The sequence below is a fragment of the Nycticebus coucang genome, chromosome 18 (genome assembly GCF_027406575.1).
Source record: "Nycticebus coucang isolate mNycCou1 chromosome 18, mNycCou1.pri, whole genome shotgun sequence".
Lineage (NCBI taxonomy): Eukaryota > Metazoa > Chordata > Mammalia > Primates > Lorisidae > Nycticebus > Nycticebus coucang.
In genome coordinates this window covers 26,272,047-26,297,867 of record NC_069797.1, presented here as the reverse complement: position 1 = coordinate 26,297,867, position 25,821 = coordinate 26,272,047, and the positions used below count along the sequence as shown (strand labels likewise).

The following is a 25,821-nucleotide window of genomic DNA, read 5'->3' as shown; positions in this document are numbered from 1 at the left end:
GAATATCTGATAAAATAATAATTTATCAAATGATGGCATTATTCATTTTAATAGCCATCCACTAAGGACTGGTAAGGGACATTTGTTTTTGAAGCCAGCCTCCATTTCCCCAAAAAGACCCAGGTTAATCTCTCCTATTCTATAGCATTCTTAGCCATATGATTTGTTCCTACCCCCAGATCAAGGAGTAAGCCATGACTGACTTAATCCAATGAGCATGTTTCATTATTCTACTACATGGTTCAGGGTTTCAGTGACAGGCATGTTACTCAGTCAGAAATTATGATATGTGAATATTTATTTGTTAATTTCTGGAAAATAATAACCAGAAGAAACATCTAAGAATGTGACCATGTAGTGTAAGAATTCATAGTCTAGAGAATTTTGACAACCAACTTGCTAAATATTTTAGTTCTAATATTATAAGGCTACTGGTAAGAACTAAATAAAATAAGAATTAAGTCAAGCTTCAACACAGAGTAGAAATGGACATACCAATCAGCTAAGAAATATGATTTCAGGCTAAATGAGCAGGACTTGCAGACGAATACCTATAAACAGATATGAATTCTAGAGTCCAGAGAAAGGGAAACCTCCAAAAAGCCAAAAGTGAAAACTGAACAAAATAAGATTATAAAAAATAGTATTATTATTATTATTATTATTTTAAGGTCACAGAAGTAGCTATCACAAACAAGGCCCAGGACAGAAACAAAGAATCTATGGAAAACTGCTGTATGGAAATAAAATACAGGTAAAGGGCTCATATAACCACAAGAGATTATAAAGCAGATTCCTTTGGCATTAAAGATGGAGAGGTCATGTGAGAAGGAATGTGGGTGACTTGAAGAAGAGAGGACACCAGCCAAAATCCAGACAGGAAACCAGGACTTCAGCTATACAGCTGTAAGAAACTGGATGCTGCCAACAATCTAAATTAGTTTGGAAGTGGATTCTTTCCCAGAGCCTCCAGATAATAACACAGCCCAGCCAACATCTTGATTTTGCCCTGTGACACACTGAGCAGAGAACCCAGTCAAGCCCATACTGACTTCTGACCCCTAGAACTCGTAGTTAAGAAATGAGTGTTTTTCTCACCCACTAATTTCCCAATACTTTGTTATTCAGCAATAGAAAACTAACATACTATGCTTTAGTCACAGCTTGAATCCCTAGTGAATCCAATGTCACTTCATGTAATAATTTCCTTAATGGTAACAAGAGATAAACTGGAATCATTTTTTTGGTGAAAGTTAAACACATGAAATAAGTATATGAAATATAAATACATAAATAACAGGACAAAAGAAAAAGGAGGTGGCAGTATCAAATTACTACAAATTTAATGGCTGGTTTAAAACACCACAAAATTATTATCTTCTAGAGATAATTATCTTCTGGAGAACAGAAGTCTATAATGAGTCATCAGGACTGTGTTCCTTTTGGAGGCTCTAGAGTAGAATCCACTTCCTTGACTCTTCCAGCTTTCTTTTTTATTGCTGGGGATTCAATGAGGGTACAAAGAACCAGGTTACATTGATTGCATTTGTTAGATAAAGTCCCTCTTATAACTGTGTCCTGCCCCCAAAAGGTGTGTCACACACTGTGACACATCCCCCTCCTTCTTTCCCTTTCTCTGCTCTCCCCTTCCCCCACCTCCCACCATGTAGTAGGTCATTAATTGTCCTCGTATCAGAATTGAGTACATATGATTCTTGCTTCTCCATTCTTGTGATGCTTTAGTAAGAATAATGTGTTCCACTTCCACCCAGGTTAATACAAAAGATGTAAAGTCTCCATCTTTTTTTTTTTTTTTTTTTGTAGAGACAGGGTCTCACTTTATGGCCCTTGGTAGAGTGCCGTGGCCTCACACAGCTCACAGCAACCTCCAACTCCTGGGCTTAAGCGATTCTCTTGCCTCAGCCTCCCGAGTAGCTGGGACTACAGGCGCCCGCCACAACGCCCGGCTATTTTTTGGTTGCAGTTTGGCTGGGGCCGGGTTTGAACCCACCACCCTCAGTATATAGGGCCGGCGCCCCACCGACTGAGCCACAGGCGCCGCCCAAGTCTCCATCTTTTTAATGGCTAAATAGTATTCCATGGTATACATATACCACAGCTTGTTAATCCATTCCTGGGTTGGTGGGCATTTATGCTGTTTCCACATTTTGGTGATCGTAAATTGAGCTGCCTTCAACATTCTAGTGCAGCGATTCTCAACTTGTGGGTCACGACCCCTTTGTAACAATGAAAATACATCTCAGCATTAGGAAAGTTGAGAACCACTGATCTAGTACTAGTGTCCTTATGATAAAATGATTATTTTTTTCCTCTGGGTAGATGCCCAATAATGGGATTGCAGGATCAAACGGAGGTCTAGTTTGAATTCTTTAAGGGTTAACATACTTCCTTCCAAAAAGGTTGTATTAGTTTGCAGTCCCACCAACAGTGTAAAGTGTTCCCTTTGTCTCCACATCCACGCCAGCATCTGCAGTTTTGAGATTTTGTGATGTGGGCCATTCTCCCTGGGGTTAGATAGTATCTCAGAGTCGTTTTGATTTACATTTCTCTAATAATAAGGGCCAATGAACATTTTTTCATACGTTTGTTAGCTATTCATCTGTTTTCTTTAGAGAAGGTTCTAGTCATCTCTTTTGCCCCTTGATGTAAGGGATTGTTTGCTTTTCTCAACAGTAATTTTCAATTTTTCTCAAATTGATTAATTTGAGTTCTTTTGTAAATCAAGCATTTATCTGATTCAAAATATGCAAATATCCTTTCCCATTATGGAAGTTGTCTGTTTACTTTGGTTGTTGTCGCCTTAGCTGTACAGAAGCTTTTCAGACTCTTTCAGCTTCTTGAAGGTACCTGCATTCTTTGGCTCATAGCCCCTTTCTCCATCTTCAAAGTAGCAAGGCAGCATCTTTTGAACTCTGATTCTGACCTTCCTGCTTCTCCTCCATAAGGACCCTTATGATTACATTGAGCCTACCCAAACAATCCAAAATAATCTTCCCACTGTAATATCCTTAACTTAATATCTACAAACTCCCTTTTGCCATATAAGGTAACATTCATGGGTTTTGGTGTAGGACATTTCCATTATTCTATCACAGGGACTATTTATTAAAACTCCAGTTCACTGAATATCCTTCAGAGAGCAGAAAAAATAAGACTGTTTTATTTGGGAAAAAAGGGACTAACCAAGGGTAGAAATTAATTAAGTGATAGATCATTCCAAAAAACAAATCCTCCGTGTGTGTGTGTGTGTGTGTGTGTGTGTTTCCAGTTTTTTTTCATTTCTGCTGACTCTAAACTGAAGATAAACTGAAGAAAAATAAAGATGAGAAATGAGTTTATATTCCAAAAGAGCAGACCCTAACAATGTAACAAGGGGGTAAAGCTAGTGAGGGAACAGGCTAAAAAAAAAGACAATCAGCAACAGTTGACAAGTATTACCAAATGAGATGCCTAAAATCCAACATTAAGTATGTTGTCTATTCTATAATTCTCTTATACGCCCATCCCCCATATACCAAATCTTTATAACTGGTATAACTGCTAATAAATTAATGTTACATGTAGCACTGTCTGGGAAGTAGTGAGAAATATATGTTACAGGTAGAATTAAGTCTGATCTAAAATTGCATGAAGAAATGGTGATTAAGAGGTAATTAAGGAAAAGTAGGAGCAGGAAATCATGACAAACTTGAAGAAATAGAAACTTCATGGAATTTTCAGAACATTAGGATAAGAACTGAATTTTTGCTCCTCCCCCTGCTGGCCAAGATGTATGACATCGAGGATGATTTCATGTGCGATGAGGAGGAGGACTACAACCTGGAATACTCTGAAGATAGTAACTCTTAAGCCAAATGTGGATTTGTAAAATCAGTACTATAATTCCAAAGCATTAAAAGAAGATGACCCAAAAGCAGCATTAAGCAGTTTCCAAAAGGTTTTGGAACTTGAAGGTGAAAAAGGAGAACAGGGATTTAAAGCACTGAAACAAATGATTAAGATTAACTTCAAGTTGACAAACTTTCCAGAAATGATGAATAGATATAAACAACTATTGACCTAAATTCAGAGTGCAGTCACAAGAAATTATTCTGAAAAATCCATTAATTCTATTCTTTTTTTTTTTTTTTTTTTTTTGCGGTTTTTGGCCGGGGCTGGGTTTGAACCCGCCACCTCTGGCATATGGGACCAGCGCCCTACCCCTTTGAGCCACAGGCGCCACCAGATTAATTCTATTCTTGATTATATCTCCACTTCTAAACAGAATTCTGATTTTTTATGTCAGATGAATTTACTGCAGGAATTCTATGAAATAACACTGGAAACTTTGAAAGATGCTAAGAATGATAGACTGTGGTTTATGACAAACACAAAGCTTGGAAAATTATATTTAGAACGAGAGGAATATGGGAAGCTTCAAAAAATTTTATGCCAGTTACCTAAATCCTGCCAGACTGATGATGTCAAGAAGATGACTTGAAAAAAGGTGCACAGTTATTAGAAATATATGCTTTGGAAATTTAGATGTACATGGCACAGAAAAGTAACAAAAAACTTAAAGCACTCTATGAATAGTCACTTCACATCAAGTCTGCCATCCCTCATCCATTGATCATAGGAGTTATCAGAGAATGTGGTGGTAAAATGCACTTGAGAGAAGGTGAATTTGAAAAGGCACACGCTGATTTTTTTTGAAGCCTTTAAGAATTATGATGAATCAGGAAGTCCAAGATGAACCACTTGCTTAAAATATTTGATCTTAGCAAATATACTAATGAAATCGGGAACTAATGCATTTCACTCACAGGAGGCCAAGCCGTACAAAAATGATCCAGAAATTTCAGCAATGACAAATTTAGTAAGTACCTATCAGAATAATGACATCATTGAATTTGAAAAGATTCTGAAAACAAATCACAGCAACATCATGGATGATCCTTTCATAACAGAACACATTGAAGAAGTTTTATGAGACATCAGAACACAAGTGCTCATAAAATTTATTAAGCCTTACACAAGAATACATATTCCTTTTATTTCTAAGGAGTTAAACACAGATGTAGCGAATGTGGAGAGCTTGCTGGTGCAGTGCACATTGGATAACACTATTCATGGCCGAATTGCTCTAGTCAACCAACTCCTTGCACTGGATCATCAGAAGAGGGGTGGTGCACGATATACTGCACTAGATAAATGGACCAATCAACTAAATTCTCTCAACCAGGCTGTAATCAGTAAACTGGCTTAACAAAGAACAAGCTTTTACAGACGTCCTTAAGGCAACAGTGCAAAGATGTAATCCTTAAAAGAACTGGGAATGGCAAAACTACTGAAAATTATTCTTTTTATTTTATTTTTTATTAAATCATAGCTGCATAAATTAATTTGATCATGGGGCACCATACCCTTGGTTTATAGGCCATTTGACACATTTTCATCACACTAGTTAACATAGCCTTCCTGGCATTTTCTTAGTTATTTTGCTAAGACATTTACATACTGAAAATTATTGGAGTTATGGCAGAAGTGCTTTTTTGATCAACTGGTTTGTGTTTTGCTGCTGCATTTATCCCAAGAAAAACAGGTTTAATCTCCAGAAGAAAACCAAAATACCATGGGATTTATGCTATATTGACACCTTGCCCTAAACATACATCATAGTAATTTGTCATGGGCAACATGACCAGAGAGAAGATTTTTGTCATGATTTTAAATACGCTGACACGCTACTGTTGGTTAAATTTAAACATCTTTTACCTGCAGAAATTCTCTCACAAATAACCTGCGATAACTTGAAATGCATACCCTTTTGAACACTTCTTTTCTCATGAATAAATTAAAATGTTTGCTGCATTTTGCAAAATGTCAATGCTCCAAAAATATGTCCGTATATTTCTGTACCTGCAGTGTAGTAAAGGTTTATACGAAACCTCATAATTATAGTGGCACGATGTCACTTAGGTTTCAAGCAGCAAAATAAACAGTGCAGCTCAGAAATTGTAAAAAAAAGAAAGAACTGAATTTTCTTCAGCTGAGATGAGTTTTATATCATTTTATATGGATATTAGAGGAAAGGATAGACTAAGTGGGGATATTTGAGTTTTGTAAGGAACAACTGAAATAACCATAAATGTGTCATAACAGTTCACTTAATCTGAAACTTCAATAATTACGCACTTTTTGTGATATTAATCCACGTATCAGATAAACATTTCACAGGAATAAGATAGACACAATTCAAGCATCAAATATGTGGTTTAATACATACATAACCTGTAAAGCTCCTTTCCAATCCTGATACTCATGGATATATAGTTTATTATCACTCTAGGATTCTATGACAAAGGACTAAATGATAGAAATATTCTCCTTGTTTAAAATATGTGGCATACTCACTAAAATATAAGCTAAAAAAAATAAAAACTGAATTACCACTTCATATACATTAGCTTACCAAAATTACAATCTCATATCTGTGGGCAAAAATATGAGGAGAAAGCAATGTGCTGATATCTAATAAAACAGAAAACATATACCCCCTACTTACCAGCAATTCCATCTCTAGGTACATACCCTAGAAAAACACTTACGTGTACATAAAAGAAGCCACAAACTAAGATACTTATTACAATATTGCTTGTAAAAAAAAAAAAACTGAAAAAAATGTTACTAATATGGATATGCATATATAAACTGTGATACAGTCTCAAAATAAATAGTATATAGTCATGAAAGTTAACTAGATCTGTATCAATCACCATTGCTAAATCTCAAAAATACTAGGTGAAAATTTAAGCTGTGTTTTTTTAAAACACATACAACAATTATATAAAATTATGGAATTAGATGTATATTGCACAATTATAAAAGCATGGCCAGGAAAGATTTTATAGTGGTTATCTTTAGAGAAGAAAAATGAATGGGGACTTTGAATATACCTATGGGCATATAGATGTTTATTGTATTTTCTGTATTTTTATATGTTTGAATTATTTCACAATTTAAATTAAATTAAATATTATTTATGGTTCGAACCCAGCCCAGTTTGGCTATTCCATTTAAACTATGGAAAAAAAATATGCCTTGAATCTCTACTTCTTACTTGTAGAAATGAGAACTTGTCCACTTCTTTTACTATAGGTAAAATCAAATTCTGGAAATATTCTACAAAACTCTTCTCCTCCCCTTTTAAATATTAATTTAGAAAACAGATTAACTGTAAGGTAACTACTCATATCAGTACTCTTAACTAATATCCTTCAGACTATTTTTATACAAAATTACTACTAAATTTAGTGTGAAATACAAGAAATAACATTAGATTAAAAATAAGGAGAGCTGGATTCTAGATCCATTTCTGCTGCCAACTAGCTTTGTGATTTTAGTCAAGTCAGTTGGTTTTTTGTTGTTGTTTTTTTTGAGACAGAGTCTCACTATGTCACCCTCAGTAGAGTGCTGTGACGTCACAGCTCACAGCAACCTCAAACTCTTGGGCTTAAGCGATTCTCTTGCCTCAGCCTCCCAAGTAGCTGGGACAAAGGCGCCCACCTCAACACCCAACTATTTTTTGTTGCAGTTGTCATTGTTGTTTAGCCGGCCTGGGCTGGGTTCAAACCCGCCAGCCTTGGTGTATGTAGTTGGTGCCGTAACCATTGTGCTACAGGCGCCAAGCCTCAGTCGGTTTTTATTATTTTCCCCATTTTCTTCCTTACCTCAAGGGTTGGGTTAGATTACTTAAAAGAGTATTTCCAATTTTAACATTATGAATCAGAAGATACTACCATAAATAAGGAAATAGATACTTTACACAAATCAATGACAAACCAAGGTATTGAAGAAAATTCTAGTAAGTTAAAATATACTTTTGCAAATTTTATTTTTATCTTTATTTTAGTTTTTTCTAGAAATTCATACTGACATCAAAAAACCTATTGTCCAAATACAGTAGTATTATTAAGGTATTTGTGAAGTATTATACCTACCTAATACTTCAAAAAGAAGAACGGTTTTTGGTGCATGTTCACGCCAATACTTCATGCTTTCAATAACTGCAGAAATAATTCTTAAAGGATTATCTTTTTCCTTAAACTGCAACTGATACAATGAGGCTTCCTTCTGAAAAAAATAAAAGTATAGCATGAGAAAAATCTTTCTTTTTTTCATCTACTCTTTTATCTTCTATGTAAAGATTCTAGGTCCTTACAAATAGGCAAATGCATAGAAAGAACTACTGAAAATTTTATTATAGTTACTTAAAGGCAATAATAGTACATTATAAGAAGAGAAACCAGGATGCACTTAGAGACAATTAACCAAGAACAGAATTATTTACATGGGCATTCATTCATTCATCCATTTGTTCATTCACTGAATATTTTTAAACCATCATGTGCCAGATCCTGTGACAAACACAGGTGAGCGAGGCAATTCCTTTCCTTAATAAACTCACATTCAAGGAGAGAAGCAAGACATATTCATTGATTCAAATTGTTTACTGGGCACCCACTATGTCCCAAACATAAGGAAACAGTAAAGAACAAAATAGAAAAGGTATATGCCTTCATATATTTTACAGTCTAAGGGGGGGAGTCAAATAAATAAATAAGCAAGGAAGCAGGCTAGCAGAGGGTGCCAAAAAACTATATTCACATTATTAGAGATGTTATCCATATTAGAGATGTTTTCAAAGTTGAACTGAAGATACCATTACTGGTCAAGTGTACCTAGACATCCTACACATATTCATTTTACCTGCAATTTATTTGTATACTTTGGGGAAATTATTGATTTTACTTCCAACAAGATCTCTTAAAATTCATACACATACAAATGTCAGGAATTGATATAGTCATACATTTAAAAACACACAAGGTAAAAGGAGAAAAAAAGACTGAGGTTATTATTTTAAATGGTTCATTAAGTAAAGACAGAGAGAAACAGCAAGTACAAAGGCCCTGAGATTAAATGTTCCTTGTTGTTTTCGAAGATCAACTAAGAACACGGTGTGTTAAAATACTAATTTTCAAGGGTAGAAGGACACTTTCCTTTGTGACAGTGAGGGTTGTTAAGAACACCTGACAGGATATATTTTTTCAAAATACAGTTTCTCCCTTATCCCCATCTTAACCAAGATTCTAATATGCCTCCTATTGAGGATTATGGCCATACTGAACTATTGTTAATAAGATGGCTATACCATTCTTGTGTAGAAGGAAACATAAGGTTGAGAACAAACACGTAACATGATACTTTAGTCATATTTTCAAAAGGAAAAAAAAAAAACAGAATTTACCTTGATGGCTTTTTCAGACATATGGGCAGAATAAACATAGGGGAACTAACCACCCTAAAACTAACAACAGTAAGAAGCTGTTACCATTCCTAGGCCGAAAGGTCAAGGGAAGGAAATAAAAGTATCAAACCCATGAAAACTGTACTCATGGAGGACTATATCATGCAAGGATACAACCTCTGCTAGTGAGAAAACATTTATGGAGGGAGAGAATGGGAAAACCCAACCTCTCCTCCACCTTTTGATGTCCTACCAGCGACTCCTATTGGCTGACCTCTAGCAGAAGCCTGCAAGTAGGAATCCCAGGATGATGTACTATGGGAGATGATTCAAACCTCCAGAACATAGAGAAGGACAGGTGAAGAATCTATTTGCTCAAAGGGCAAGGAAGAGGACATAAAGAATACATATAACATATAAAGGATGTTTATGAAGAACAATTAGAGCTCTGAGCATAGAGAGGAAGTGAAGTTGAGACACAGGTATGGGGAAGACAGCCATGCCCATTCATTTATTGTTTTGTCTATAGCTGCATTCAAGCCACAACACCAGAGTTAAGTGGTATAGTTGAGAAGCTGCAATGGAGAGAGTATGGCCCACAAAGCCAAAAACATTTACATCTGGCCCTTTTCAGAAAAGTTTGTTGACCTCTGTTAAAGAAAACTTAGAGTGACATAAAGAGCTTGGATTATTTCAGCAAACAATGGATAAACAACCATTATCTTAATAATTAGCAAACAGTGAAAGTCAGAATCCAGTAGAAAACTCTAAAGCAACTGTAAAAAGAAGTATTCATACTCTTTTAGAAAATATATTAGAAAGTAACATTCATCTACTCCATTGGAACTAGATTATTTATGCTAATTAAGTAATGTATGCTATAGGATTAATTTCAAATGCTCTTATCTCGATAACTTTCTAAATATTTATTTATCTCACATTTTTAAAAATGTAAAGAAGTCACTAACTGACATTTAAATGTTTACCTTCACAGTATTTTCTTCTGGAACATTATCCAACATTTTCTTCTTAAACTGATTTTGTTGAAAATTGGACTTAAAGGCCTGTAATGTATTGTTTTTGTCTAGACCTCTCATTATAAAGCCAGATATTTTTGATGAATGTGCTTGTTTGGGTACCTCAGTTTCTCTGTGGTGAGACAGATTAGGAGGTTCAGATATTCTTAATTGTTTCTGTTGTTGAGTTCCCAAATTCATTGGACAAGAATTTCTTCCATCATTTGCAGCTAGGTTTGTTCTTTTACACTGAGGCCTAAAGTCATTTTTATCCCAAGTTTCCAAGCTGGTATTTTTATTGCCATCTTTGTAGCTGTAACAGTATAAAAAATAGTATTTGTTTCTATATATTTTTTCTTAATTAAAAAGAACAATAATGAAAACTTTCATTTACATGGTAACATATGAGTTAGAAACTGCTTTGTAACTAGCTGGAAATTCCAAATACATCACAAAAACCCTACAATACATGTATATTATTACCTCTCCTTCTAGAAGAGGAGACCAAACCTTAGTGAAAAAGCAATTTGCTCAAAGTCATAGAGCAAACTATTGACAAGTCTAGAACCCAGAAAATACTAGTTTCCCAACTCAGAGCCCAGTGCTACAAAGAGTATTTTTAAAAGACACCAGCCTTCATATGATAGTGGTTATATCTGTGTCCAAGATTTTGAGGACATTTGCTTACTCCTTTAACTTTTATTTTTGAATTTTCTACAAAGTCAAATTTTTAGAAGTTAAAGTATGGCTTGTCCATGCATTTGAATCACAAGGAGAATAAATACAGGCAGGCTAGACAGCTATTCGATTAGAAATTTTGTGCTTTTATTAAGTACCTTAAAAGCCCTACTAATGAATCAGGTACAGCTTTTATTAGCTTTTATATTGAGGCCTAAAGTCATTAATCTAAGTATATTATATCAGCCGACCAGAACACAATGTCAATGAGGCCAAAATCAAAAGTATAGTTTCTGTGTGGGCTGGTTAAGAGTTCCATAGGGAAAAATTAATCCAGGTCACAAATTCTTAATTCTCCTTTTTCCTTGAAATATCACAAGTGAAGGCAATCCATACAATCCATCGCCTGTCTAGGGAAGTAAACTAAAAAGAGATTTAGGTTCACATGTGACCAGGAACAAATCTTAAGTTTTATGGGGCCTGAAGACTGCATAATTTGAGGAGACCTGTTAAGTAAGGTACAAAATTAGGTATGAAAATACTAAAAAGTGGCTCGGCGCCCATAGCACAGTGGTTATGGTGCCAGCCACATACACCAAGGCTGGCAGGTTTGAACCCAGCCCAGGCAAGCTAAACAACAATGCTAAAACCTCAACAAAAAAATAGCCAGGCGTTACGGCGGGTGCCTGTAGTCCCAGCTACTTGGGAAGCTGAGGCAAGAGAATCACTTAATCCCAGGAGTTGGAGATTGCTGTGAGTTGTGTGATGCCACAGCACTCTACCTAGGGTGACATGGTGAGACTCAGTCTCAAAAAAAAAAAAAAAATTCTAAAAAAGAAACCCACAATTATAAATTTTAAGTTATAATATTAGAATTATTAAACTGCCCCTGATTCACCTCTATAAAACTTTTTTCTTACATTGTCGATAGCCTCTTCACCTTACAAAAATTTCGTGATTTTCTATTTTTATTTTTTTAGAGATGAGGTCTCACTATGTTATCCAGGCTAGCCTGGAACTCCTAGGCTTAAGTGATCTTCCCACTTCAGCCTCCTGAATAGCTGGGACTACAGGCACATGCTACCACACCTAACAGTTTTGTAATTTTATGTTCAATAAAGAAAACAGAAACACAATTCTGTCTTTCCTCTTTCATGAATACAGAAGTTACTTTTATTATTTATCATCTGGTAAAACTTCTCTCAGCTTTACAACTCCTTATTGGTAACAGCACATATCAAACTTCCTTAAATATTTTCACTAGGGTGCTATTAATATCCTGAGGACTGAACCTGAAGAATGACAGTACTTTCACTGGGTATGTCCCTCCAACAGATGCACCTCAGAAGACAATCACACTCAGCCAGGTTCTCAGGACCCCAACCAGACCATAAAAAGCCTAAGGTGCTTTGTCCTGTGATCTCATTTCAGGGTGGGCAAAAGACTTGAAGAGAAACTTCCCTAAAGAAGACAGGTGCACAGCCTACAAACACACGAAAAAATTGTCATCATCCTTAATCATCAGAGAAATGCAAATCAAAACTACTTTGAGATATCACCTAACTCCAATAAGATTAGCCCACATAACAAAATCCCAAAACTAGAGCTGTTGGCGTGGATGTGGAGAAAAGGGAACACTTCTACACTGCTGGTGGGAATGCACACTAATTCGTTCCTTCTGGAAGGATGTTTGGAGAACATTTAGAGATCTAAAAATAGACATGCCATTTGATCCTATAATTCCTTTACTAGGTATATACCCAGAAGACCAAATATTACAACATAACAAAGACATCTGTACCAGAATGTTTACTGCAGCCCAATTCATAATTGCTAAGTCATGGAAGAAGCCCAAGTGCCCATCGACCCACGAATGGATTAACAAATTGTGGTACATGTATACCATGGAATATTATACAGCCTTAAAGAAAGATGGAGACTTTACCTCTTTCATGTTTACATGGATGGAGCTGGAACATATTCTTCTTAGCAAAGTATCTCAGGAATGGAAGAAAAAGTATCCAACGTACTCAGCCCTACTATGAAGCTAATTTATAGCTTTCATACAAGGCTATACGCCAACTATAGCACAAGAATATGGGGAAAAGGCCAAGGGAGGGCAGGGGAGAGGGGAGTGGGAGGTTGGGGTAAAGGAGGGTAATTGGTGGGGTCATACCTACGGTGCATCTTAGGAGTGGGTATAGGTGAAACTTATTAAATGCAGAATACAAATGTCTACATACAATAACTAAGAAAATTCCATGAAGGCTATATTAAAGTTTGATGAAAATATTTCAGATTGTATATTAAACCAGCACATTGTACCCCTTGATTGTACTAATGTACACAGCTAAGATTTAATAAAAGAGGGAGGGAGGGAGGGAGGGAGGGAGGGAGGAAGGAAGGAAGGAAGGAAGGAAGGAAGGAAGGAAGGAAGGCAGGCCTAAGGTGTAGTATCTCCTCGGTATGGCAGGGAGCAGCGTTTCCCTCAAATTCTTCAACTTAAGGGCAAAGGTAGGTTCAGATGTTTAATAAGATCCCCAGGAAAAAGCAGTTGCTGGAAACAGATATACGTGAAGGAAGAACCAGTACCCAGCAGCAAGGCCTATACCATCAGGTCATCACCAGCATACAGTTAGTGGAAATGCCAGGGTAAGAAGGCACTTTACAAGGCCTATGTTCTGTTCAAGTTGCTGCTTTCATATATGACAGTACATCAGCAACAGGATGGCTAGAGGTATGGCAGAGACTGCAGACTGCAGAAGCCAGAGCAGCCACTGCTGCAGTGGAGGCTAAAGCCCAAGAATTGTCAGTCAGTACACCCCAAGGAGTTCAAGATGGCAGCAGGGGGGACAGTGGGCTTGCATGAGGAGCAGTGCTATGCTACAGACTGTTGACTGTTGTGTTCTTGGCTGGGGCAAGACAACATCACTGTATTGCATGTGAAGCTCACAGAGCTGTGTGCTGTTGCCTCCACTGCATAGCTAAGGACACAATCAGCAAAGCAAAGAGACAATCTTCTGAGTGGGAGAAGATATTTGCATGCTACAAATCCAACAAAGGGCTAATAACCAGAATCTACAACGAACTCAAGCAAATTAACAAAAAAAGAGCAAAGAACCCCATTAAAATCTAGGCAAGAGACAGGAACAGAATTTTTTCTCATGAGGACAGATGAATGGCCAACAAACTCATGAAAAAATGCTTATTGTCTCTAGTTATTAGAGAAATGCATATCAAAAGCACTTAGAGTTATCACCTAACCCCAGTGAGAACAGCCACATCACAAGGTCCCAAAGCAACAGATACTGGTGTGGGTGCTGAGAGAAGGGAATACTCCTCCTCTGCTGGTGGGACTGCAAATTACTACAGCCTTTATGGAAAAAAGGATGGCAAGTCCTCAAAAAGCTAAAAGTAGACCTTCCATTTAATCCCACAATCCCATTACTAGGTATCTACCCAAAAGGAAAAAAGTCATTTTACCATAAGGACATTTGCACACAAATGTTTACTGCTGTCTAATTTATAATCACAAATATGCGGAAACAACCCAAGTGCCCTTCAACACATGAACAGAATAATAACTATGGTATATTTATACCATGGAATACTATTCAGCCATAAAAAATATGGAGATTTTCTATCTTTCATTACAACTTGGATGAATTTGGAGAACATTCACCTAAGTAAAGTTATCACAAGAATGGAAAAACAAGAATCACATGTACTCAATACTAATTTCAAACTTGTAGATTAACAACATGCTCACACAAAAGAAAAACATAATTAAATTCAAGGGGGGCAGGAGAGAGAAGGGAGAGGAAAGGAGGGAGAGGGATTGGTAATCTCTCACCTCATGGGCACAATGTAAGACAATGTAAGACAGCACACCTCGTAGGTGAAGAGCTCAACTATAACTTAGACTTTGCCTGACAAATGCAAACAATGTAACCTAATTGTTTGCACACTCATAGTAATTTGAAATTAAAAAAAAAAAAGATATTCCAGGCTCAGCGCCCATAGCACAGTGGTTACTGGCGCCAGCCACATATACCGAGGCTGGCAGTTTCAAACCCAGCCTGGGCCAGCTAAGCAACAATGACAACTGCAACAGAAAAATAGTCGAGCATTGTGGCAGGCGCCTGTAGTCCCAGCTACTTGTGAGGCTGAGGCAAGAGAATCACTTAAGCCCAAGAGTTTGAGGTGGCTGTGAGCTATGACACTACAGCACTCTACTGAGGGCAACACAGTGAGACTCTGTCTCAAAAAATAAATAAATAAATAAAAGATATTCCATGCAACTGGCAACCAAAAGAAATAGTGACTAAATTTATGCCAGATGAAGTACATTTTAAGTCAAAAATGGTCTCTTAACAACAAAGAAAATCATTATATAATGATAAAAAAGGACATAGGAAATAATTGTAAATATATTTGCATCCATAGAGCCACCTAAGTATATAAACCAAATATTGACAGATCTTAAAGGAGAAATTGACAGTAATACAATAATAGGAAGAAACTTCAATACTCCACTTTTAATAATGGATAAAATATTCAGACAGAAAATCAATGAGCAATGGACTTGAACATCATAAACCCAAATGGACTCAATACACATACACCGAAATTGACACCCAAAAACAGAAGACTACATATTCTTCTCAAGCACACACAAGGTCACAAAATCAGGCTTAGAAAATTTAAGATCAAAATCATGCCAAGTATCTTTTCTGACCACAATGGGATAAAACTAGGAATAACAGGTGAAGATTTGGAAAATTCACAAATACAAATGAACTAAACAACACACACTTGAATAACCATTGGATCAAAGAGGGAATAAAAACAGAAATTAAAAGAAATCTTCAGACAAAAACAAAACACAGCATATTAAAACTTACAGGAAAGTAAAAGCAGTACTACAAGAACCTGATAGCAACAAATGCCTACTTTAAATAAAAAGAAAGATCTCCAATTAAACATCCTAACTTTACTCCTAACAGAACTAGAAAAAAAAGAACTAAGCCCAAAGTAAACAGAAGGAAAAAATAATAAAAAATGGCAGCCTACATTGTCCCTGCAAATTCCATGTCCCAAGAGAGCCCAGATAAAGGGCTGCCAGAAAAATTAAAAAAAAAAGAAGGATGTCCAATTAAATTTGAATTTCAAATAAATTTTTAATGTAAGTATGTCCCAAATAATTTATTGTGCTGGGCATGGTGGCTCACATCTGTATTCCCAGAACTCTGAGAGGCTGAGGCGGGAGAATCACTTAATTTCAGGCATTCAAGACCAGCCTGAGCAAGAGCAAGATCCTGTCTCTACTAAAAATAAAAAAATTAGCCAAGCATTGTGGTGCTTGTCTGTAGTCCCATCTACTCAGGAGGCTGAGACAGGAGGACTGCTTGTACCCAAGAGCTGAGGTTGCTATGAGCTAAGCTGACACCACAGCACTGTAGCCTGGGACAATGGAGTAAGACTCTGCCTCAAAAAGAAATTATTGACTGATTACATGAAATTCAAATTTAATTGGGCATCTTGCATTTTTATTTGCTATCTGGCAACTCTAGGCTAGACCCTAACCCTGAGGCTTAGACCTTTAACTATGCCAAAGGACCTTCAGCAGATTACCAACTGCCTGCTTAGGTTTTCAAATGTTTTCTGCCCCTGAATTTTCTGTTGTATTCCAACAGTCTGACATACCTATCACTTCGAACAAGAATATCTAATACAAGTTTTCTGTCCACATTGTAATCTCTCACCTAGTTCTGTCTAATGCTCATCAAAGTGGATTTTCTTCTAGCACCTACACTAGAACAATGCCTCTAAGGATCATCTCAAACCACTGACTAGACCTAGTTTCAAGCCCTGGTCCTGAAGAAATTTAGGGACTGGTCCTGAGGAAACTAGCATGAATAATAAAATCAAAACTAAATTTTCTAAAGGAAAATATTTCCATACATTTATTAACTACTACACAAAAAGTTTCCAGCTTTCTAAAATAAACAAGATCTTTAGCTAATACAAATGAGAGTAATAACTTCACAGGGTTGTTCTAAAAATTAAAATATGTCAAAGTACTTAACAGTAACTGATATGTGTTTGGTATTGTTTTTCCAGTACTTTGTTTCCAAAATTATTTCCTTCAGTATTGCCTTTTATCTGTGGATACTAAAATCCAACCTAAAAAATAATTCATGTCCTTTTTTATTTATTTTTTCATACTATGTAAACAATTTAGATCCTTATTTTAAGTACCCCCACCATCTCCCTGACAGTCCTCTTCATTTTTTGAGCCCCTACCATAGCAGATGCATATGCCTCCATTTTTCTTTCTTACGACACTCTGTTTACCTGATAGGTGACTGTCTCAAGAGATAAGATGGAGCATTCGGTTTGGTCCTCAATTTCTAAATACATCCAACATTAAGATACAATGATTTCTATCTATTATCAATCAGATCATTAATGATCCATAAGCAAACTCATAAATTCATTATGATAAATATTGGCAGAAACTTCACTATAAAATGAATCTTTTGAAACATAAGCACTGCCAAATTTATCTATTTTTAAAGTTGAATATGCATGTTATCTTCTTTTATAAAAAGTAGCCAATATTGCTACAGTTACATAGAAATTTTCTAAATGCAATTCTATCAAAGAAAGGAGAAGAGATGAAGGAGGGACGGATGGAGAGGAGAACAGAAATGAGTCAGAATAGAAGAAAGAGAAATTTTAAGTAGACTTACCTCCAACCACACTGGTTTCTTTCAGTATCTGATTGAATAGTGTTAGACTTAGAATCCTGACTTCTCAGAGGATGAGAAACTGAATGTGGCATTTGCCTTTCAAGGAAATAAGTCTTGTTAAATATTAATAGTTTATTTTCAAACTGAGAAATGTAAAATATATATAGAATAACAACAATCAGTAACAGACACACATTTATTTTTTTTCCACATACCCTGTGTTCATTTTTTTCTTTAAAGGAGCCACCTCTGAATTCATAGCTTCCCAGGGCCAATCTCAAAAGATATAAGTAATATAAATTAAAGTAAAACAGGTAGTATTTTTTCAAAATAATTACTTCATACTTACTCAGTTTAGGGGATTTAAAATCTTGAAGGGAAAATAAGATATGGACTTATTCTTCAATAGCACTTTTTTGTATAATTTGTCAGAGCTTGTCTTATTAATTTTTATAGATGTCTTTTCTTTCCCATTGTATTTTAAAGATAATAATTTAATTTGTATCTTTTCCACAATCAATCCCAGTATAGTATCTTATACTTTGTAACATAAATTCAGTCTAATTCATTGTGTTTCTTGATCTTCTTTTATCCCACCCCAAAGAAAGAAATGTATCACAACTCAAAACATATATATGCATGGTGCATGTATGTGACAGACAGACAAAGGAAAGAGAGAATATAAAATTTGACCATTCAATCTTATCCTTACCATGTGTTGATACACTCTGATATAGTCACACATTGCTTAACAACCAGGATATACTCTGCAAATGCATTGGTAAGCGATTTTGTCAATGTGCAAACATCACAGAGTGTACTAATGCAAACACTAGTTATATGGTACAGCCTATTAACTCCTAGGTTACAAACCTGTACAACATGTTACTGTACTGAATACTGCAGGCAACAGTAACACAATGGTATTTGTATATCTAAATATATCTAAAATAGAAAAAGATCAGTTGTGCCAAAGTGAACTCTTGAAGTAAACTTGATACTTAGGTCTCAGCAGAGTAACCCAAAATGGAGTCACTCATCTCAAGGTTCCTCATCACCCGCACTGAAACTTAAGCTGTTTAGTTGTAAGATCTGACCTTCTGAGAAATCAGGAGAAAGATGATAAGCCAAATCCCCATATAAGCCAGTTTTAGTTAGCATGGTAAGGAAGCCCCCTCCACTTTAACCCAAATGAGGAAAGAAACCTGACGTAACCCAATGTTAACAATCTGCTTTTTACAGTATGCTGTTTCCTTGTTTCTGCCCAAGCAGAAACATATTGGCATATTTCCAAAAATATGCCATGTCCAGCTTAGTGCCTTTCTATGTTATAAATGGGATACTACCTAATTCACAAATTGCAAATATTATAAAAGCCAATTAGATCATTTTTTTTTAAATCACTTGTGCCCCAGCCTAATGGGTCAAGACAAAAATTGGAAAAACATTGATGCAGTCCTATCTCTTACTCCATATAAGAATCTTATTGCACATCTGACCAATGGTAATCCTGGTGAGAGCTTAAAGAGTTCAGTACCTCAGGAATACACATTTCCTTATTGAGTAGCTCAAACTGTTATTTTTTAAGATCAACATTCAGGCTACTTATAGAAATATTTTAAATGGTGGAAAATTGTTAAATGGTGGAGTAGGACCAGATAAATGCATACTTATGCATATTCATGTGAATTTCTAATTTTTTATCCATAACAATGAAATATGAACTTCATACCTAAAATTTTTCAAATATGGGGGAAAATAATTAGATTTAAAAGTATATTTGGAAACACTCTGTATGAAATTAACATTACTATATGTAAAGATATTTTAAAATTCCAGTTGTATAAGAGTCTATTAATGATTTTTTAAGTGTGCCCCCAAAATGTAAATGGATATAACCAGCAAGAACCAAGTATATTTCAGGATTTCTATCTGCCAATGCCTTCATCCAGGGGGAAATTAAGTTAACCAATAAGGCTCTGCAGTTGCAACTCAGCAGCTAGGGCACCAGCCACATACACCAGAGCTGGCGGGTTCAAACGCAGCCAGGCCTGCCAAACAATGACAAGTACAACCAAAAAGTAGCCGAGAGTTGTGGCAGGCACCTGTAGCCCCAGCTACTTGGGAGATTGAGCCAAGAGAACTGCTTGAACCCAAGAGTTTGAGGTTGCTGTGAGCTGTGACGCTGCGGCACTCTACCCAGGACACATAGTGAGACTGTCTCAAAAAGAAAAAAAAAAGTTAACAAACAAGAAATACCAACACCCACCACCACAGCAAATTGGTTCAGAGGAAAGAGACATAATCACAAAGCTAAGCTAAGATCTTAATGGTCTCACTTAAAAGATTAGCTGAACCAGAGGCTCTCTCTCTATCTCTGGAATTTGAATCAAGAGATACAGAGGGAATTCACTCAGTGCCCATAAATCAGCGGTTAGGGTGCCGACCACATACACTAGGGCTGGCAGGTTCAAACCCAGCCCAGGCCTGCTAGACAACAATAATTATAACAAAAAACAGCCCAGCGTTGTGGTGGGCGCTTGTAGTCCCAACTACTTGGGAGGCTGAGGCAAGAGAATCGCTTAAGCCCAAGAGTTGGAGGTTGCTGTGAGCTGTAATGCCATAGCACTCTACCCAGGGAAACACAGTGAGACTCTGTCTCAAAAAAAAAAAAAAAAAAAAGAGATACAGAGAGAAGTCTACCTATGACCTCTGAAAATTAGAACTAAAAGGTTATGCAAGGGCAACTTAGTCCATATGCTCGTTAAAACTATAAGGAAGGCAACTTGGATAAGAAAGTATCCTAGCCCATTTGGGCTATTATAACAAAGTATCTTAAACCAAGTAACTTATAAATAAGAAAAATTTATTTCTCTCAGTTTTGGAGGCTGATAAGTCCAAGTCAAGGAACCAGCAGATTCAGTATCTGATACAGGCTTGTTCTCAGCTTCATAAATGGTACTTCCTACTGTGTCCTCACATGGGGAAGTACCATTTATGAAGGGAACCGTTCTCTCACACCTCTTTTATAGTCACTAATTCCATTAAGTCACTCTTCCCTAATGACTTAATCACCTCCTAAAGACCCCATTTCTTAATACTATCTCCTTAGCTATTAAGTTTCAACATATAGATTTGGGAATGAAGGGCAAGGGGACACATTCAGAACATAGAAGAGAATAAAGAGCCAACAAATGAAAGAAATAAAATTGCCATAAGAAGAGAAATAAGATTAAGGCCAAGCACCAGAAATTCCTGAGCTTCTGAACTTCCCAAAGTCTTATCTTTTTGCCATTTTTCCTGTGTTCCCAGGCACACTTATCCCTCTTCCAGAGGAAGCTCAACTTTTCCCATTCCTTACTGCCAAATATGCAAGTTACCATATCCATATAGTTTTGCAAAAAAATAATTTTTTTCAATGTCGTCACTACTTCATTAGAACAAAGGCTCCAGACCTAAGATAGTCCATTAAAATTCTAAGCCACATTTGCAAACAAGGACTAGACTAGAATGTTCAGAAAGAGCCAAGTGATTTCTATATGTGGACAGTGGGGAAAAAGAAAAAAACATACATACTTTCTATTTTCATTACAATAAAATAGAATTGGTAATTTTCTAAAATTCTAGTTTTTATTTCCTGAAAATTTTCACCTTACTCATTTCCTTACCTATGGGTAGAGAAGGGAAATCATAACTGTCAGATGCAGTACTAATACCTGGATCATTGAGAAGTGGATTAGAAGTTAATGGCTGTCTGTTCCTCTTTTTCTGATTGAACAATGGTACAGGCAAGCAGCCTAAATTGAATAAACCAATGTATCATTATATAATAGGAAAATAACCAGCTATATCTAGTTAAAAAATAATTACATGTACATATATAATAAATACACGATTTTAATTTGTCTACTTATATATGTTAATATGGTTATTACAGATAAGTTTCTATACCATGGATTGATTTTTATATTCTTATTAAGAAACTTAATACATTATTTGTCTCTCCTAAGTCCTTTTTTATGGTACCTTATTAACATTGTTTTAATTCCTCTTGTTTGGAAATAATTACCATCTCCTCTGTCATTCCCCAACCCTTTCCAAATTCCCTATTTGTCTTCTTTCTTTCCCTCCTGTGCTTGCCAATGACCATATCCAGTGGAGGGAACACTTACAGCACAACAGAGGTGAGGAAGAACCCAACTATGCTTTCCAAAACCCTAACCACTGTTTAGACTAGAGTAGGACACGTTTTCAGACCATGGTTCTCAGTTTAATTCAACTAAGATACATCTAGGATTCTGCTTAACATATCTGTTCCTATACCACACTCTCATAGGTTTTATTTTAATAGATTTGGCCTGGAACCCAAACGCTGCAATTTTAACAAGCATCCCAGATGTCCACAATGGTATTTTCTGTGAATCATTTTGAGCATGCATTGAAGAATGATAATATCCAATCCAAATGAGAATAAATACTCTAATTCTTCCAGACGGAAAATTTAGGATCTCAATTCAGGTCAAAAACCACCACGTATCAACTTTAAAACTTACTAGGAAACTCAAAGGATAAAGAGGTTCAAAAAGCTTGCCCACTGCTATAGAGACAGTGGAAGAGAATCTAGATAGGATCCAAGCTTACTAAATTTCAGTTCAGATCTCTTACCACTACTCCATTCACAACCTGGTCCAACATCACTTGTACTATGAGAGAATATAGACACTGGGAAAACTGACGAAAGACTGGTAGAATTATGTGAGCTTTGAAGTCAGACTACTTGGGTTTTAACTATGTCTTCAAAGTAACTTTGAATTACAACTTCAGAGTATGAACTTGAGCAATTTCCTTAAACTCTATGCCAACAGGACATATAGACAGGATGACATATGATTAAAAGCAAGGACTCTGGAGCCAGATTCCTAGGTTCAAATCTTGGTTCTACCACTTCATGGATTAGTTTTTTAACCTCTTTTGGCCTTGGTTTCTCATCTATAAAATAGGGATGATAATAATAACCTATCTCAAGGAACTGGTGAAAAGACTAAATTAAATATGTATAATAAAATGTCTTGCAAGAGGGACTTTACCTAACAATTGCAATCAGTGTAACCTGGCTTATTGTACCCTCAATGAATCCCCAACAATAAAAAAATAAATAAATAAAATAAAATAAAATGTCTTGAACACAGTACATCCACCACAAATAATAGTTATTATTCTATTCATTGTGTAGCATCATCACTCCCATGCTTCACATCATTCTTACCCTCTGGCCTCATACTAACTAAAAAATTAGGGGAGCAGAAATGGTACAAGAAGCTATTAGGAAGCCAGAACTGCTTCTGGAAATATTTTTAACAAGCCAATCACAAAAACAAAAATAGATCTATTTCTTTGTATTCAGCACAGAATAACCCAAGCACATATAATTTACAGAAAGAACACCAGAATCAATCCAGGGAAGTTTGATCTTATTCCCATCTCTACCACTATTATGTTTTGCCTTACGTTATTTTACTTCCTTAGACCTAAAAAAGCAAAAGGTTAGGCTAAATATTCAATACTTTTACAAGTTCCTTCCAAAATGTTCCATCTACAACTGCGTAAGTTTTACATGGTATACACAAAATACAGAAAATTTAAAAATAAAAGGTGTTCAGACGTGAATAGAACCTTCTCTAAAGATGTCAGACAAATGGCTAACAAACACATGAAAAAAATGTTCATCATCTCTATATATTAGAGAAATGCAAATCAAAACAACCCTGAGATACCATCTAACCCCAGTGAGAATGGCCCACATCACAAAATCTCAAAACTGCAAATGCTGGCGTGGTTGTGGAGAGAAGGGAACACTTTTACACTGCTGGTGGGACTGCAAACTAGTACAACCTTTCTGGAAGGAAGTATGGAGAAACCTCAAAGCACTCAAGCTAGACCTCCCATTTGATCCTGCAATCCCATTACTGGGCATCTACCCAGAAGGAAAAAAATCCTTTTATCATAAGGACACTTGTACTAGACTGTTTATTGCAGCTCAATTTACAATTGCCAAAATATGGAAACAGCCTAAGCAGAAAGAGGGACCGAGGGTGGGGGGTGGGGCCTTGGTGTGTGTCACACTTTATGGGGGCAAGACATGATTGCAAGAGGGACTTTACCTAACAATTGCAATCAGTGTAACCTGGCTTATTGTACCCTCAATGAATCCCCAACAATAAAAAAAAAAAAAAAAGAAATACAAATGGGGTAAAAAAAAATAAAGAAATTAACTTGCAAAAAAAATAAAAAATAAAAGCTGTTCAATACCTGCTGTACTTCGAGTGGGATTCTCATTTAGGTTTCGCTTCATTTCCTTCAATGTATCAAAGTATATAATTTTTTGTTTAGCACTCCAAATTTAAAAGGATTTGACTAAACCTTCAAAGAGAGAACATATTGTATCAACCACAAACTCAAAGTCCTCAGCCTAATAATTACTGAAATTAAGGTTTAAAACTACTTTCAAACTTCATAATGTAAATGCTTTAGGGAGCCCTTTGCTTTCTGAGTAACATAACCAATTTTTCCAATTCTGTTCAAAATAAATTATGACTATAACCTTGCTTCCTAAACACACATGGATGATCACATAATATACATAATTTAATTTAGAATCAAGGACATACAATGAGAATAATTATGAATCAGACATATAAAAAGGGAAATTTGCATAGGCAAATTTATATGTTTATAAGGTTGGGAATGAAACATGCACTATGAAGCTAGCCATGTAAGAACAGGCTGTGTCCTCCTTTAAGATTCTGTCCCACACAGATCATATGTTTTTGCCATTAATTTGAAACTCCTGGATTATATAATACCAAAAACTAAATGTCCAGAATAACTATAATAACGAGTCTCCATTCCATTTCTACAACTTCAACAAGTGAAACAAGTTTTTTCTTTGTTTTTTTAACATAAATTCTACTGTAGTTTTTCCATGTTTTAACCTCCTATAGTATCTCAATCCCAATTTAATTCAACAAACACTTGCCCACTGCATGAAGAGGCAAGATACAAATCCAAATAAGATTATTTCTGCTCCAAATTCACCACCCCACACAAATTGGGCTGAGGTAAATATTAATTTTCAAATACCATTGGTGGAAATCAAACTTGGAAAACATGAGGTTGGGACTGCCTATGGTTGGTTTCCACATCTTGGACTTGAAGCTGGATATGATATACTCTTCAGAAAACATTCTTGGTGCCACTCCAGGAACAGAATCAGAAATTAGGCCAATTTTTTTCAGCACAGAAATACCAATGTGAAATACACCATAAACTTACAGGGGCCAACAAGAGCTATTCCGTCTCTGAGACTCACACCCACAAAACAAATTTAACCAAAAAAAAAAAAATTAAGTGCCAATATTCTCCTCCAGGATCACTGACCCTGGGGGTTGGGACCTTGAGTTGTCCCGCAACACACAGCTTCGAAACGGACATTAGAGGTGTTAATAATGTAGTTGATGCCATTAATGCACAAAAAGTTTGCTGAATCAGCGAGCGCACGGCCCCAAACGCACTCACACACACCCCACAAAAACCGCTACCTTCAAGGCTAAGAGGGCCCCTCATGGCGGGTGGGAGAAAACCTCCAGCCAGGGCTTATGTTCTTGCTCAAAGGGTTCTCCTGACCCACCCAAGGACTGGGGAGAGTTTGGTGACTCGAGTCAACCCATCTTCTTTCCTTCCTCGGCCCTCCTACCAACACAAGATAACAACTTTAACCCTCAAGTTCCTCTCACCTCAGCCACCGTGAACCTTCGGGCCTCCACAAATAACGCCAGAAGCCCGGCAGTGCGCAGGCGCAACTCAACTCGCAACACAGCGCGCAGGCGCAAGGGCCTCCCGCCTTTCCGCCTTGGCGTCGCAGATCGCCCTGCCTCGCTCAGCGGGGACCCAGCGGTCACTTTAACGCGCGTCCCTTTGCATTCTCACACTGTGAGGTGCGCGGTGGCACGCGGATGCTTCTACCTCTTTAGTTTTTGCCCAGAACAGGAAGGAGGCTGTC

At 36.5% G+C, this 25,821-nt stretch overlaps 1 protein-coding gene and 1 pseudogene across 2 annotated transcripts in view; one reads left to right on the top strand and one right to left on the bottom strand.

The window, feature by feature from the left end:
* The window catches only part of SPATA22 (spermatogenesis associated 22), a 78,632-nt gene extending 53,247 nt beyond the window's left edge, over positions 1-25,385 (bottom strand). The window contains exons 1-6 of the mRNA XM_053570725.1: positions 25,361-25,385; positions 21,431-21,559; positions 17,978-18,038; positions 17,763-17,858; positions 10,300-10,642; positions 8,004-8,133 (exon numbers count right to left, since the gene is read on the bottom strand). Coding sequence (XP_053426700.1) covers positions 8,004-8,133; positions 10,300-10,642; positions 17,763-17,858; positions 17,978-18,038; positions 21,431-21,559; positions 25,361-25,385 — 784 coding nt within the window. The remainder of the gene's footprint in view (positions 1-8,003; positions 8,134-10,299; positions 10,643-17,762; positions 17,859-17,977; positions 18,039-21,430; positions 21,560-25,360) is intronic.
* Positions 3,790-5,285, top strand: LOC128570074 (COP9 signalosome complex subunit 2-like; annotated as a pseudogene). Its single transcript, XR_008375520.1, has 2 exons — positions 3,790-4,122; positions 4,246-5,285. The product of XR_008375520.1 is annotated as a COP9 signalosome complex subunit 2-like (transcript).
* Positions 25,386-25,821: the final 436 nt, after the last annotated feature.